This window comes from Pichia membranifaciens (genome assembly GCF_001661235.1).
Source record: "Pichia membranifaciens NRRL Y-2026 unplaced genomic scaffold PICMEscaffold_1, whole genome shotgun sequence".
NCBI classification, from domain to species: Eukaryota; Fungi; Ascomycota; class Pichiomycetes; order Pichiales; family Pichiaceae; genus Pichia; species Pichia membranifaciens.
The window spans coordinates 572,106-588,232 of NW_017566982.1; the positions used below are offsets into that span (position 1 = coordinate 572,106).

A 16,127-nucleotide genomic window follows, 5' to 3' on the forward strand; every position below is an offset into this window, starting at 1 on the left:
AGGAGGAAAAACCGGAACCGTTCATGGAAACGCGGCCCCACAATATTGTCAATTTTAGACATGAACCGGAGCGTACATCTTGTAGGGTCTCTGTTTCATCATTGTCAGACGCCATATGTTGGCTAAGCTTTAGAACTGGGGCTGATAGATTCTGTCAAGCATCTATATAAGAAGCGGTTTTGCTTCTCCAAGAATGATCCCTATAGGCTTATATTTTCCTCAAGTTGTAACAATGTCGGTCACATTGTAGTTACTTTAGACAATTTAGAACAAGACGATACTAGTTTTGTAACTTTGACACTTGAAAGAAAAAACATGATCTTTTCGTTAGGACTATTCTTTGTCAAGAAGACACCAAAATTTTTGTGTGCTGTTGTGACTATTATCAACGTTGTTATGATCTTTTTCGTTATAAACGGTGCTACGCACGATTCTGACGCATATTCAAACCTATACTCAGTTGAGTTCACGTTCAATCAAACAAGCGACATTTCGTCAGCGCTATCCACACAATACAGTAAGCAACATAAAGGGAACAGCCTGCAAGACTTTGTTGTGAGAGTAGGATACATGGGTGTTTGCATCAATTTTGGGGACGGGATGCAGTGTGGATATACCTCGGACATGGAATATACTTATCAAGACCAAGTCCCTTCCTTCTCCGTAACAGGCGGAAACAAGAATTCAACTTCTAGTACTAGCTTGGAGGTGTTTGATATTGCATATGCGATACAACAGAAAACAGCAAGGCACCAGATCTTCATAGTGGAGATAATTTTTCTGCTAGCGCTATTGGTAGTTCAGCTTTACAACATGATAGGATTCTTGCCACTTCAAAAGTACGCATCTTATCTCTCAATGCTTATACTAGGATCCTTTTGGATAATACTGTGTATCTCCATCACTTGGACCATGGTAGTCTGTCACGATCTCGTCAGTGTTGGTGGGGTCATGACAATGAACATCTTATCGTTTTCTAAGGGCAAGAGGTCACAGGGAGTTCTATGGGCCGTATTTGCTCTCACCATAGTCCAGACAGCGTACTACATGTGGACTCTGATAGGTGGCACTGGCTTCATGCAAGGCATTTCCAGATCTGGCGCCAAAAAGAACACGGATGTGGAGAAAGACGCTGGCAGCGTTTCTGACAGTGTGATGAGCAGCATCACCACTCTAAGAGGCACTCTTTAAACTCTCACAACCATTCATAGCACAAGTTATACATCTTTCTTTTCCTTTCACAACCCCGTTCTTTAATATATAAACAGGTAACTTCCAATCATGAGAGTATGAACCATGCTCAGCAGGCTCGGATAAACAGGAGAGGGCTCATCGCAAAGACCGAGACTTTGTGGACCGGCCCGTCGCGCCTGCCACATGCGGTAATCTTGTTATCGCAGCTGCAGGCTACGCATTCTGTTTGCGTGTAGAGGGAGTTTGCCCTCCGCCCTCCGTTTGCCACCCTGGAAGCGGAGTGTGCTGCCTCCTGTGCTTACTTGCCCTTCTTTCTTTTCTCCTTATTCACCACTGGTGGCTCTTGCTCACGTGTTTCTAACATCATATTCCTTTAGAAATAAGGATCTTTAACAAAAGAGACATTACAAACAAGAGAAGAACACTATCATTCACAGAAGATGCAAATTTTCGTTAAAACATTGACTGGTAAGACTATCACCCTAGAGGTTGAGTCTTCAGACACTATTGACAATGTCAAGCAGAAGATCCAAGACAAGGAAGGGATTCCACCAGACCAGCAAAGACTTATTTTTGCTGGTAAGCAACTAGAGGATGGTAGAACCCTATCGGACTACAACATCCAAAAGGAATCGACGTTGCACTTGGTCTTGAGATTGAGAGGTGGTGATTGAACGACTTCAAGAAACGCTGTTAATATTACACCAATATCATATATTTTTTTTATTTAGATTAAAACTGTAAAGCTTTAACTGAATCAATTTTCTTGGAAAATTCCCATCGTCTGAAAAAGCTCTACTTACGCTTTTGTAAAACCTTGTCACATTCTATGGTAACAACTGAGTTCACATTCTCGGATTTCAACATTTTCAAAGCCATAGCACAGCTCGTTTTTCTATCTGAATCCAGGTCCAACTTTTCCAACAACAAGCCAGTGAGTCTAGCATATCCGACAAGGATACTCTGTAAATTGTCTGACGACCCAATGACGTCTTTGGATTTCAGCCAGAGTTCAAACAAACGTTCCTCATAATAATTCTTTTCACTATTTGGCAAAACATGTCCATCGTTTAGACCCACTAAAGAGGTTAAAAGAGTTATAATACCTTGCTTGAACCTAAACTTGCTGTCTGAATTCGGCAACAGATCAATATTGGTTTCAGATAAAAATCTGTCTACTTTCTGTAGAACATACTTTAGTGCATTCGTATTAACCATTTTCCCACCAGATATGGAATAGAGGACGTTGAGTAACACCTTTTGAATCATATCACAACGAGCCGCTGTTACCTTATGATCAGGTGATGAGTCGACATCCATTTTGTCATCTTCATCGTCTGAATCTAACTCTTTTGGAGAAAGAAGTCCATCAACCAATTCAAGATATTTGTCATAAAGCGATATATCTTCGTAATATATGTGCAACAAGTTACCTAGCGCCAGAATGCTATGCTTTCTATACCATTGACTTTTCCTGTTCGCCTCATTAAGTACCCTGCTTTCAATTTTCAAATAAAGCTCATCATTGTTAGTCAAAAACTTGTCAGACTTGCAGGAAAGATTCACCAAAGAGTCAAGTAGCTTTTCTTTCCCTTCATAAACACGGCCGGCCAAAGACTCTAAAAGCAATTCATACAATTCTTCTAAATAGGATGGATCCAAATCGTTGATACGGACGTCCAGTGTTTCGATAATTTCGATAATGGACATAGCAATAGTTTTTCTAAGAGAAAATGTTTGACCACTGATGTGACGCTTAATCAAAGAAATTATTTCAGGGAAGTAAAGCTTGATCGCACTGACACTGGAGCTAGTAGAGTCAGACCAAACTTTGTTAAAATTTTTGGCTATCTCAGAATTTAAGTCATGTTTAGCTATGAACGACAATGGTAAGAATATTGAGGCATTGGAATGTAGTGTATCGTTTGCAAAGTTAGAGACTGCTTCACATGCAACTGAAGATATCTTTGGTAAACGATCGTCGCTATTGGTATCGGACTTCTTCTCAAAGTAATACTTGGTTAGCTTTTTACCAAAGGATTCAATTTTTTTCACAGATGAAATCCGAACACAATAACCACATGCAATTGCATAAGATTTTGCAACTGTTTCGTTTCTATCCTTTAGCTGACCAGATGCAATCTTTAGAAGCTGATCACCGTAATTGGATACAATAAAAAAATGTCTCAAAATCAAGTTGACAATTGCTTTAGATCCAGCAACTTTGGATGGCAACCCAATCGAGGTTTTCACTGCAACACCAAGCTCCTCTATGAATGATGCTACAGTTTTTTCATCAAGTAAATCCATCAGTTTTTCAATTGCTTCCATCATAGGTGAACTTCCAACTAATCCAATCCTTTGAGAATCTATATCCTCAACTTCCATGTTATACTTATCTGCATTTAAAGTCAAATAATTGATGACCTGAGGCTCTACGGACGACATTAACAATATCATTTGCTGGACCATGTTTGCAACAAATGGTTCCAAGCTCTTCGACGAGGTAGATATCAATTTCATTATTGTATCAAATGCAAATTTTTTGACATCTTCAGAATCACTTAATAGCCCGTTGTTACCTAATAAGAATGGGACTAACTGCTTCAAAATGGATTCCTGAGCACTAGAGTTAGATGAGCTATTTAACTTCAAAACCATCGTATTGGCTAAAAATCTGGTAAGCTCGGTACCTTCTTTTCTGACTGAGCCTTTGATATCATCCATTGCACGAAAAGCCATTAGCCATATCCTCTCCAAATCATTTTCAAATTTAGAAAACTCACAATGTCTTAGCAAATCTTGCAAGGCTCCAGTACTTGCTTCACGCACACGCCATTCACGATCACCCATACCGGCTAGAAGTTCCTTCAATATTGAATCAAAATTCTCATTGAGGGTCGCCTTATTATTCAATATTAAGTTGTCCCAGATATTATTCATTGTTCTTGAAATTGAAGCACTAGGATCGAATTTATATCTGAATAATTTTGGAATTAGCTTATTAGACAACTTGGGATTTTCTTTCAATAAAGTGTCTAATTTTTCTTTGTCTAAAATTGCACCTAGGCCAAATGCTAAACCTTTCCTCGACGACCATAATGCAGAGTTTTTAGCAAGCGACATAAACTTGTAAACAAGGCTCGGATTTCCAACTTCAGACGCTAGATTCAAAACATCTTTGTATGTTGATACCGACTCACCATCTCCAGTATTCAATACTCCAGAATCAAAAAGCTCGGTATTTTCGTCCACATAACCACTAATCAATTCTTTTGAGGTTTTGTTTGAATCTGTAAAGGATTTGAGCAAGTTATGAACTAATGTTTCCTGAACATCATAACCACCTTTTTCATATGTTATACTCAAACCTCTAGAAGCAGACTCCTGTATAATCTCCTCTCTATCTGATAAAAATCGCATGAATGCAAATTGAATATCGTTGATTTTTTCCATAATGATTTCATCTGTACAGTACTGGACAATCGATAGTAACCAAATGCAAGAGGCCTTTCTCAAGCTCGGCTTTGTGGTTTTACAAAAAGTTAAGATGTTGTCTAAAATGATTTTACATCTTTTCGGATTCAAATCAATAGATACCTTACAATCAGGTATATCATTCTTATCTTTCATGAAGGAGGATGACCAGCCGTCGCACAAAATTGCAAAACCTTCACCAGTTGTGAAGTGATTGTCTGTTTGCTTTGTAACGTGCGTTTCATAAATAATTTGTTCAAAGGAGTTAAGTTCACCATCAACGGTGTTCTCATCGTTGCAATATGATAATGAAAGGTAGCACCATGCATAGATGGCAAACTCATTACATTTGAGAACAAGAGGTTTTAGTTTCTCAACAAACTTAGTTTTGAAAGACTCAACAGATGAAGAGAGCTGTAACTGAGGTCCCAAGCATCCAAACATTGACAATTGAGAAATGCAATCTAAGGCCATTCTAAGTTGTCTGGTCGATGAACTGTTCAAGTTTCCTTCAATCAATTCCAAAATAGAATTGAAAATTTTCTGGTCAATGATGCTAGCTCTACCTCTCAAAACCAACCTGGAAACTATAAATCCAGCGGAACTTGTTGAGCCTCTTTTAAGAAGCTGGTCCAAAATCTTGAGTACTGCATCGTTTTCTACCTGAGGTGTTGTACAAATGATTCCTGTCAGCTCGGAAACGTAATGAAAAGACTCATAAGTGAGTGCATCAAACTGACTATCTAATAATAAAGGAATGTGGTCAGTCAACGCATTTGTAACGTCAGTACAACACAGTGTTAATATCTTTGTTAGTAATATCAAGATAGAGGTACTATTAGAGGCCTTGATATAGTTGAAGGCAAGATCAATAAAAAAATTCAACGAGCTATCTGCAAAATGCTCAGTGGTGTCACCGTCTATGTCGTGAAATTCTTTCAACGCTTTCAAAAGGGAATCCTTGATAGTTGGATCTAGCTCAAGAGCCTTATCAATTCTTGTTTCCCAGTATTGATCAATAGCAACAATTGTGTCTTGATTTGAAATAAGATTCATAGTCAAGCAACGGAATGCCAAAGTGAGAGCCACTTCTATATTGATTGAATCCTTATACCTCAAAATGTATTTCATGACTGTATCAAATTGAGGGAAATCGATGGTATCAATTAGTGGATTGTTCAGTTTGAATAAATAAGGATTCAACCCTTTTCTAGATTCTTCTACGGTCTCGATTCTATCAAACTTTGACTGGGTCATGATATTGATAATCCTGGTCTGTGCGTCACTGAAAGGAAACAAATAATTAATATACTTTACACCGATGAACCTTATTTGAGAAAAGCTGCTATTTGACGTCTCATTTGACTTCTCAAAAATCTCCATCAGAAGATCCTTCAACTTCAGCCTTTGGCTTGTGGACAGAAATGACAAGTTAGTCGTAAGGCCAATTAATGCGTCTTGAATTACTGGTTGCAACTCTTTATCATCGGCACTATACATATCAATCAAGAATTGAATGTAAGGAATGTCTATAAGTGTTGAAGATTTTTTTAAAAGAAGTCCTAAAGTTTCGTACTGGTAACGACGGTTATCAAGATAGTTTGGACTAGACTTATCAGCTGTAATATCTGACAAGTTAAGTTTCAACTGGTGTGCTATTTTGGTGACGGTATCATCATTGGTGGCGTTCAAAGAATTGTTTGTAGTGAACCATCTAACAAAAGCTACGGTAGATTGCTTTAGCTTTACGTTGGAAGAATTCAAACCTATTGTGGATATCTTTTCTATTGAATCCAACGTAGTTGCTATCTTACTTTTGCATAGAATATTCAATATTTTTTCTTGCAAGGGTAACCTAGCCGGCTGTCTTTGATCATGTTCATCACCAACAAATAGGCTTACCAATTGATCTATAAAAATTTTGTTCTCATAATCGATTGGGATTCTCTTCAGAGAGGTAGAAGCAAACGAGGATACCTTTGAATCACCATCTGCACTTGCACACAAGAAAGTGGTCACTTTGTCAAAATCTGGCATCGGCTCGATGAACTTGAGGATTTTCATTTTATATTCGACCAAGGTTGACGAATTGAACACAACTCCGGCATAATAGAAGAAGAAAGAACATTCCTCACGAGATAGCCCAGGCTCTGTGATATTGTTGGGAATCATTCCGCTTGCGTCTACAGAAACCGAGTGCAATAGCATGAACTTATAGTATTTTTCAGCCAAAAACGATTTATCATGTTCACTTTTCCAGTTGGCAACGCAATTGGCTAATATGGAAAGGTCGGAGTCGCTCAGAGAATCTAAGATTTTACACGATATGTTAAACAGTCTAGCGGATACAGAGTCCTTGAAAGTTGACATGTCCTCGATCAAAAGTGGAAAAAGCTCTTTCTTCTCCTCGTTGGATAGTCTAGGAATTGATTTTGATAGAAACAAGAGAGTGTATGATTGCACGACAGCCGGATCTTGACCTGGCTTCAAATTTGGAGATTTAACCTGGTCTAACAAAGCTTTGTAGGGCAGCTTCAATTCTGGGGTCGCATTGAACTTGGATAGTAAAAACTTCACGGTTTTCCCTAGCTGCACCCTCACCTCCTTGTCTGATGAGGCGAATTTTAACAATAATGGTGCCAAGTAGAGTTGCAGAGACGACTGGAACTTTTCGTTCGTGTCCGCCAATGCAAACCGAAGTTCAACTTTCTGGATTAGCTGCAGCTCCTGACTTCCAGATGACATTTTTGCAGTGCTGGCTTTCAAGCTAAGTGAAACAACTATCTACGAGGTCGGATTCAATGACTTCCGGAAAAGATGTATCATTTAAGGGTAAGGGCAAATCGGTGGATCTGAGAAATGCAATTCATGTTGAGACGTAGATGGTGCACGTGACAAAAGCACAATCACGTGATACACATAGCTCACTGGTGTACGGAAGTAAACCCTAAAACGGTGTTGAGCCTACCATGAACTACATACACTACGGTGCAAAGATGGGCTTCTGATGCAGCAAGAAAGAGTCCAACGCGAGCCACCCCGCCATGCTGCTGTCGACGTAAACTGGCGTCCTCGGCAGTGTCCGTTTCAACAGTCACACAATCGTAGAAACAGTCTGTCATTAGTCCTCCCCCCCTCCCCCCTTTTCTCCGCTACCAACGCAAAATTTTTCACCCTTTTTTTAAGGTGAGCGAGAGCGGAAGAGTGGCAGCTAGCGGTCTTCCGAGGTGCTTGGGCTCTGCGATCTCTGTCATTGTGTGTCAGATTGGAGCCGTGGGGGGAGCACAATCGCCTGGCGACTCTAGTGCACCTCTGCAGGAAGTGGCACTTGTACCGCCTTCTATGCTCTTCTGAATCAGTAACTGTATCACTCTCCTTCACACTTCATTCTGCTGTCGTCGTATTTTACACGTTCCCACGTCCAACCCGCCTACTGTCCCCCAGCTCGCCCCACTCGGCCTCTACCTCTGATATCTGCGCCTGTTTTGCTTCGGGGCACCAACTCGAACTAGAATATAACACAGCCAGCGATAGCCATACGTTTCTTTAGCAGCCAGACTTGGAAAATCGACGTAAAGGGATCCAGTGCTACCTTTGTCACCCCACCCATTATATTCTTGCATTTCCTGCGTTTTTTGAGTTAGTGGCCAGTCACATTATCATTTTTGCATTTTTCAAGCACAAATTTCAGCTTTAACAGGCAAGAAGCAGAAAGTGCAGCCCGAGGCTTTGTACTACGTTGGCCAATTGACCAGAGACTCTAACACAACTACGAAAAAAGAAAAATTAAGTACCTGTCAACTTTACTAAAAAGATTCCAAATCAGATCACTCTATTCGTACGATAACCTCAAACATATTTATCCAATAAAACGAAAATGTCACTGAAGGACCCAAACTTTCAAGCTGAAAATGAGTTTAGTTTGCCAAAATCAGAAAGACCGGTTTCTCGAGATTCGAACTCTACTATCACCACTCAGCAAAGCCAGCATACTCACAGCAGTCATCAGGACAGCTATCTCCCCAACGTGAGATCAGATTTCGCCCATCGGAGTAACCGATCCATTTCTCCCTCAATGTCTGCCTCGTCCAAATCAGTTTCAACGGCTTCCTCTAAATACCAAGGTAGACGATATACGGGTAAATTGCCCATCTCGGACATACCCGAACTTATGGAACTATGCCAAACTTTCCTCAAAACACGAAATATAACCGGTCTAGCAATGCTTGCAAGACAAGCAGGCTTACCTCTTCACCTCAGGTGCAAGATATGGCCGATTTTATTAAAATACCATCCATTTGTTCAAAACCCGTATCTAGAAATCGATGATAATGACGATGACGACGATGACGACGATGAAGAAGAACAAGAGGAGATAGAGAACAAAGAAGAAGAACAACATCAGCAACAGCAAAGCGAAGAACAAAATGTAAAAGATGGACTGCAGGCAGCACAGAAAAATAGAACAGATGACGAGGAAGAAAAGGAGCAAGAAAGAAAGGCTAATGGCTCCAGCCCTGATAGCTCAGGCGGATCTAGTGAGCGGTCATCTACATCCTCTAGAAAATCATCATGCAAAACAAGCAGCAATGACGACTACACCTATAAAATACCCTATAAGGAAATCAAATTCGACTTGAGGAAATATTTGAGATCTGCGGAACGCTATAAACCAAAAGTACTAACCTTAGAAGTAAAAGATATGTTTGAAATTCAAGAAAAAATCTTTGACATTATAGAACATGCTGTTATCAAATTTTTGAAGAAATGGGGTACAATTGTCCACTACAATTCAGCACTTGCATGGATTGCATTGGGCTTGGCAGAATGGGTCCCACCGCTACCTAATTCCCAGTTTGTACTTTGTGGTAGAGACGATGTTGCTAAAAATGGTACAAAATTACGCAATATTGACGATAGCTACTTTGAGTCATTGAACAACTCCAACGCTGCTTCAGATGCCTCTTCGTTGTTTGACTCCCCGTTTTCGCTCTCGCCGGAATCTGCCACTCCGTTGGCAAGTCCCCAAAATACTCCACCCAACGGCTTCAAGCCTATGTCCTTTGCTGAAATTTATGAGAGAATGGTTCTCGTTATTTTACACACCCCTGATCCTGCCACCATTGAAAACGCGGAAATTTCTTCCCCAATATCAGTGTCCAAGGAGCTGAAACAGCTATCTTTACTTCCTTACACTGGAGGTTCCATTACTGATCGGATATCTTTCTTCTTGTTTTGTATGCGAAAGCTACTACCTGAACTCCACAGTTATTTGGCAGAAGAAGATTGTCTAAATGGAGATTGGATTTTATGGTGGTTGAAATATGCTGGTAGCAAAGTTTGGTCGCGTTACGATCGTGGAAGAACTTGGGATTTGCTACTAGGCTACAGAACAGATTGCAAGAATTTTGAGTCTAATATGAAGGCACTCTCTGAATTGACTCCTGAGCAAATCCGACTTTTAGGACCCGATTTATTCTGGAATCCAATGGAGAATATGAACGACGACAATACCGATGAGTCTTTGCTGAAAAATCTGAAAAACCTGAAAAAAATGAAATTGAACTCTTCATCAGAACCAAATACAAGCAGCGGTATAATTGATGACGAAGAAGATGGCGAACGGGAAGGGGAAGTAGAACGGGAAGATGGGGAAGATTTTTCAACAATACTACCTCGTGACAAGCATGATCGCTCTTTATCGGTTCTGACTCTCATGTCTAAGAATCGAAGTCCCCCTCTTTCTGTGGACAAGACTCCCACTCTTGCTTCATTGCCTTTAAATTCTCCTCATACCCCACTTTCCAACTTGTCTGACAATGAACTCTCCCTTGCGCCGCTGGATGAAATCGAGCCGATTTCACAGTTACCTTTTTCGAAGATCAACCCTCACGTGCAGATAATTTTTATCAGTTTGGCATTTCTAAAAAGTAAAGAGTTTACTATCACAGAGCTAGATCAAAGTGAGATCAAGACTTTATTCGGAAGATTATCGAGTTTGCGGACCGATTTTGGAGAAATGAGTTCATTTGTCAGTACGAGAGATGAACCCGATGACTCATCTGGCAATGGGTTATCGAACGGACTGCATAGTGATTTGATTGATAACAACAACACTCATGTCAACGATGATCTGCAAATGATGATTACCCACCATCGGAAATCCAACAGAGACATCGAGAATGTTCTTATAGAAGCTGGTGAATTGTGGAGAAGGTTTCTGTATATCAATATGATGGAAGAAACAGACCTTGAGAAGCTGTGAGTTTAAAGAAAAGGTAATCTAATTTTTTTTGTTCTGGCGGAAATAACTTTTCTCCTTCTTTTACTATCAATATATCAGTTAATATAAACTAGTACTGTCTCTATTTTTATAAACTTTCAGAAGGTACATTAGGATTATAACTATTGGCAGTGAGTGTTTCTGCAATAATTAGGTCAGGCTTCTTCTAGTTCGAACATCTGTTGTCTTCTTTCCATTTCTCTATCGATTGCCATCTTCCGACGCAATTCCTTTTCAGCCTGCATTGCCTTCTGCTTCAGGAGCTTCTTTCTCTTTTTCTTTTCGGCGAGGTTGCTCAATCTTTCTGCTTCTTCAATCAGCTTCCTCTCTTCTCTTTCTTTCTTCTTCTGTTCGTACATGTCCTGCAGCCTTTCCAGTTCTTCTTCTAATTGTTCCGGAGTCATTTCCTTCCCCTTGACTTTCTGCATCTCTTCGTTATGCTCATCTTCGACCTTCTGCACCTCGGCCTCGACCTCTCTTCTGGATTCCTCTAGTTCATTAAGGGTTTCCTGCTGAATCTGTTCTTTCTCCTCCCTCTCCTGCTCCTTCCGCTGCGCCTCGTTCTTGTTGGAATTTACCTTGTTGTCGACGTTGAAGACGTCGTCCAAGTTCTCGCTCTCCCGTTCTGGCTCGTCGAACCTCACAAACTTGAACTTGTCACGACTAGCAGCATTATTTATTGGGAAAGAGTCGAAGATCTCGTTTGGAGGAATGTAGCCGTTTTTATAACGCAGGCTCATCTCGGTCAACGAATAATCAGCCTCGATGGTGTCAAGCTCGGGGAAGATGTTGTTCTCCGGCTCCTCGTACAATTTCAAATATCCGTCGACGTCGTTCCAGTCCAAATGGATGTATCTTCTCAAGTCTGTGTTTTTAAACACGTTGAATTTCAACACTTCCCAGTCCTTGTCGACTTCGACAAAGGCCTCCGTCCATTTCTTGTTGTACATCCTCTTATTCTTCGCCTTTTGGACTCTGTTTTTCTTTTCCTCTGCCATCCACTTCATGTGTTGTAAGTCTTGGACACTTGGTTCGTAGATGTGCCAAATGACGTAGTGAGGGAGTCCAACGACCCTGTAGCCCATTGTTTTGCAAAGCTTCCCAAAGCCCTCAGTCTCCGCGTGTTTCAAATACGAGAAAGCCGGGAACATGGCGCCGCTCTTGAACACCGTCCCTTTTGACAAGATCGAGACGCCTCCGATACCGTCGAGGTCCATTTCCACCTCTGGGTCTCCAAACGGATCACGCACGTACCCCAAGTGCACACGCCACGTTTTGTACTCGCTGTACCCTTCGACGATCACGGCGTCCTCGTCCAAATGGTCGGCCAGGTCGAGGCCGGCCTCACTTTCCTGCCACGAGTTCAAGTCGTAAGGCTGTTCGTTTCCCAACCAGTCCGGAAGCGGTCTCCAGATGTTTGGAACAATCACGTCCGTGTCGTGGTGCATGAGGTCTTCGATGATCGTCGCCGGGACGGTCTCCACGTCGGCGTCACGCCAGTACACCCACGCGTGGTCTGGCCGCAGCGCCGTGGTGAGTAGCCAGTTCCTCGCAATGGCCATCAACTTCCGTCTGGGGCCCTGTGCTGCGAACCCGTGTCTGTCACTGAAACTCTGGCCGATGATCTGGCCAAAGTCCTTTTCGTAGATGTTGATGCGTCCAAAGCGCATCTCCTCGTCCTCGCCCGTCTGGATCGGCAGCAGCGACCGCTTCAAGTCCTTGATCGTCGAGTCCTTCGTGTCCGACACGAGAAACGCCAAGTCGATCAGGGCGTGTGGGTACGTGAGGTTCTTGAGGTTCTCCATGAACATCGGCAGGTGCGCCGACGCATCCCGCAACGGCACCAGAAACAAGACCCGTTCGTTGTGGTTCCAGCCGTCGGCATGCGGCGAGTAGTCCTTCAGGTCGTAGTACTCCACGTTGTGCTCGTGCAGCTCGCCAAAGTCAGGCGTGTAGCGTCCCTCCTCGGCCCCACGCAGATCCAGTCCAGGCAGCACGTACAGGTACAGCGTCACAATCGCAATCACAATCGTCACCGCCGTCGTCGGCTTCACCCCCTGCACCATCCTGAATCGTCCTCTCTTCTCGTCCTTCGAGTCCAGCCGGAATTCCGGTTTCCGTGTCTTCAGCGGATTCCACATCGTCTTTGCGGGTCAGCGAATAGCGGTTGGCGGCAGAGGCGGTGTGGCGGTTGCACAGCTGAAACACTGTACCTCAGAAGCACCAGATCCTCCTCAACTTCCACCAAAACCTATGCCAGCTGCAACGAAAAAAACGACACAGATAACAATGCCACCGTGAGCCTGGATCGCCACAAACCGTCCTGCCCGATCTGGGTTAGAGTTGCTGCACCTGGTGCAAACCTTGTTTCGTTTGCTGGCCTTTGACGCGGTCGCCGAAGTACCGGCCAGGAGCCGCTAGGTCGATCGGCCAAAATTTCGCGATGCGCGCGCGCGGGTGCGATGCGCCGTTACGCCGTTGCGCCGCGGCGCGGATGCGGCGGCGCGTCGACGGGAGGGCTCAGCGGACAGGCAGGCTCAGCGGGGCAACACGGGGCGAGCGTGCCCCGCGAGAAAAAGGGAAAAAGAGAAAGAGGGAAAGAGGGCAAGAGGGAAAATGCTCAGCTGGCGAGCCGGGTGCCAACATGTCTGGTTCATGAAGCAGACAGACGACGGCTGCTTCTTCTGCACCACCTCGGCTCCACCTACAAGTGCACATGCTGCTCTCCCGCTGCTCCAGACTTCTCCGGCCGCCGGCGCTAGCGCCGGCGGCCTCAGGGCGCCTCTACTCGTCGCTACCCGCAAGCTTCAGTGTCTCCCGGCAGGCGGCCTCGCAGACGGGCAGGACGGGATACGAGCTCGACCCGAAGGACATCGCGGACACCCTGCAGAACGACCCGAACCTTGCGGCCTTCTTCGACGCCGACACGCTGAAAGAGGTGGAGCGGGCGGCAAAAGCGCCCGCCGCAGACGCCGCCGAGCCATACGACCCGTACGACCTCTCTGCCCTGCCCGTGTCCGCCGGCGACGCAGGCCCGGCAGGCTTGGTTGGCCCGGCAGACTCGGCAGGCCCCCAGACCATGTCGACGGAGGCGTTCGTCAGGATGATGGCTGCCAGCGAGGCGCCCGGCGTAGGGCCGGCCAGCGGCGTGGACGACGCGGAAGTCCTGTCGTCGGATGACTACCTCTCGGAAATGCTCCAGCAGCAGCCCGACGGCGGTTCTGCCGCCGCCGTGGCGGCGGCAGCGATGGCAGAGGAAAGCAAGATTACCCGCTTCTTGCGCAAAGACGAGGTCGGCTCCCCCAGCAGGCTCCCGACTCATCTGCCGTTGAAGAGTCTCGTTGGCACAGAGCTCCCGCTGGTGGTCGTGTCCAAGCTGACCGACCCAAGACTGAACCTCAGCATTGAGAAGTACATCTATGACAACTACCCGGACCCGAAGGACCCGCTCAACCGGTTTGCACGGCGGTTGTTCCTCTACAAGAACTCGAACTGCGTTGTTCTGGGCAAGAATCAGAACATTTTCAGAGAAATCAACCTGCGTCTTGCCTCGACGTACTCGACCCCCATTTTGCGAAGGTTTTCCGGCGGAGGCACAGTGGTTCACGATTTGGGGAACTTCAATTTTTCCTTCATTTGCCTGAAGGAGGACTTTTCCAGAACGGCGTTCACTACTGAGCTCGTCAACAATTGGAACTCCGCTCTGCACAGCCGTAAAATCCCAGGCGCCTTTGAGTTAGAGATCAACGAGAAGGGAGACATGATCCGCAAGCTTGATAAGAAGAAGATCAGTGGCTCTGCCTTCCAAATCTCGAAGGGCAAGTCTCTACACCATGGAACGATGCTTCTCAACTCAGATTTGCACACTTTGGGCAGGTTAATAAAACTGGATGAGTCCAGGTTATCCAGCATCCAGGACCGTGCAACGAAGTCAATTCCAAGCCCTGTTACAAACACAAACATGGATCAAAACACCTTTGTGGAACTGTGTATCGATTCGTTTGTCGGGAAATTTGGTGTTCCTACAGACCTAGGCTCAAAAATTGAGAAACTGAAAGTGGACAACTTGCACCTTGTCAGGCATCATAACATAGAGGCGCAGCTTCTCAAAATTGACGATATGACCGAACTACCAGCCGAGATCTTGGAGACATATGATCAGTTGTGCAGCTGGGATTGGACTTTTGGTAAATCCCCAAGGTTCCAAATGGATTTTACATTGGAAGATGGAAACATGAAACTAAAATTTGATGTCAACCAAGGACGAGTAGTTGGCTTGGAGTTTGATAAAGATGACGATGATCATCGCTTAGATGATCTCGTGCTGGCTCTGTCCACGAAAGGCAACGTGGTCGACTTCTCTGGCCCCAGCGTGAGTAAGTTCGTATCAGATGCTAATCTCCGGAGACAACTAGCTTGGCATATTGATCAGTGTACTGACTATAAACGAATTGGGGTGCAAATCTAAATAAACTTCATGTACATAGCAAAGACAGTATAACGTAGTCCATTCTTTTGACTTGATTTGAATCAAGGCCTCATAGACACTAATAATTAACCGTCGGAAACCTTCCCATTGTAAAATTTATTCCATTTAGCTTAAAAAGGCTAGCAGGTGACCGTGCTCTACTTTAGGAAGGTTAGACTTTACGGTCTATCAGCCTAATAACTGGTAGTCTTCAGTGCTTGAATCCATGGTTGGCCCTTTATTACTGTTGTAATCTAGCTATTCTATTATGAATATCCATTGTATATGTTCACTTTTTCTTATGTTTGTTGCTTATTAATTTATAACTAATATAACTAGCCTACAAACTAATATTCTCAAACATAAATACAAGGGACAAACCTCTTGTATTTATACACTTACACCTTCGGTTAAACTTGCCATTATTCATTTATCATGGCGGCTAACTTTCCAGTTTTAGATTACTTAAGATGCCTTATCATGATAAGACTCTTATCTCTTATCACTCGATCATGATTGGCTTCGGCATCTTATCTCAACACCCCACCATAATCTAAACACTTGTAGATATGTTCGACATTCCAGCTAGACCAACAAACTTATTGAATTTAATCTTGGCTAAACTTTTAGTCACATATCCGCAACCATATTTTCAGTGTTGATTGAAACTATTTCACAGTTTCCTTCTGAAAAATGATGTCTACC

General features: G+C 43.7%; 6 protein-coding genes across 6 annotated transcripts; 4 read left to right on the top strand and 2 right to left on the bottom strand.

Moving 5' to 3' along the window:
• Nucleotides 1-139: 139 nt before the first annotated feature.
• PICMEDRAFT_14123 (hypothetical protein) lies at nt 140-1,309 on the top strand. Its single transcript, XM_019160231.1, has one exon. The coding sequence runs from the start codon at nt 316-318 to the stop codon at nt 1,189-1,191; it is 876 nt and encodes a 291-aa protein (XP_019019688.1). The 5' UTR covers nt 140-315; the 3' UTR covers nt 1,192-1,309.
• Nucleotides 1,310-1,523: 214 nt separating this feature from the next.
• PICMEDRAFT_84111 (hypothetical protein) lies at nt 1,524-7,547 on the bottom strand. Its single transcript, XM_019165002.1, has 2 exons — nt 1,817-7,547; nt 1,524-1,682 (listed from the first exon to the last, which is right to left on the bottom strand). Exon 1 carries the CDS (start codon nt 7,414-7,416, stop codon nt 1,990-1,992), a length of 5,427 nt encoding a protein of 1,808 aa, XP_019019689.1. The 5' UTR covers nt 7,417-7,547; the 3' UTR covers nt 1,524-1,682; nt 1,817-1,989.
• On the top strand, nt 1,635-1,868 carry PICMEDRAFT_28671 (hypothetical protein; the record flags this gene model as incomplete). Its single annotated transcript, XM_019162551.1, has 1 exon — nt 1,635-1,868. The coding sequence occupies one exon, from the start codon at nt 1,635-1,637 to the stop codon at nt 1,866-1,868; it is 234 nt and encodes a 77-aa protein (XP_019019690.1).
• Nucleotides 7,548-8,836: 1,289 nt separating the features above from the next.
• On the top strand, nt 8,837-10,918 carry PICMEDRAFT_23762 (hypothetical protein; the record flags this gene model as incomplete). The annotated part of the gene is made up of 4 exons (XM_019162322.1): nt 8,837-8,982; nt 9,211-9,639; nt 9,694-10,375; nt 10,538-10,918. Coding segments are annotated over 4 exons (1,638 nt in total), but the record flags the coding sequence as incomplete, so codon positions are not given.
• Nucleotides 10,919-10,962: 44 nt separating this feature from the next.
• On the bottom strand, nt 10,963-13,221 carry PICMEDRAFT_14128 (hypothetical protein). The gene has a single exon (XM_019160233.1). The coding sequence runs from the start codon at nt 13,093-13,095 to the stop codon at nt 11,110-11,112; it is 1,986 nt and encodes a 661-aa protein (XP_019019692.1). The 5' UTR covers nt 13,096-13,221; the 3' UTR covers nt 10,963-11,109.
• Nucleotides 13,222-13,645: 424 nt separating this feature from the next.
• PICMEDRAFT_14129 (hypothetical protein) lies at nt 13,646-15,553 on the top strand. The gene has a single exon (XM_019160234.1). The coding sequence runs from the start codon at nt 13,671-13,673 to the stop codon at nt 15,420-15,422; it is 1,752 nt and encodes a 583-aa protein (XP_019019693.1). The 5' UTR covers nt 13,646-13,670; the 3' UTR covers nt 15,423-15,553.
• The last annotated feature ends 574 nt before the right edge of the window (nt 15,554-16,127 follow it).

What these genes read in the sequence shown, in the direction of transcription:
- PICMEDRAFT_14123 (XM_019160231.1), top strand. Translation starts at nt 316, where the DNA reads ATGATCTTTTCGTTAGGACTATTCTTTGTCAAGAAGACACCAAAATTT.
- PICMEDRAFT_84111 (XM_019165002.1), bottom strand. Translation starts at nt 7,416, where the DNA reads ATGTCATCTGGAAGTCAGGAGCTGCAGCTAATCCAGAAAGTTGAACTT.
- PICMEDRAFT_14128 (XM_019160233.1), bottom strand. Translation starts at nt 13,095, where the DNA reads ATGTGGAATCCGCTGAAGACACGGAAACCGGAATTCCGGCTGGACTCG.
- PICMEDRAFT_14129 (XM_019160234.1), top strand. Translation starts at nt 13,671, where the DNA reads ATGCTGCTCTCCCGCTGCTCCAGACTTCTCCGGCCGCCGGCGCTAGCG.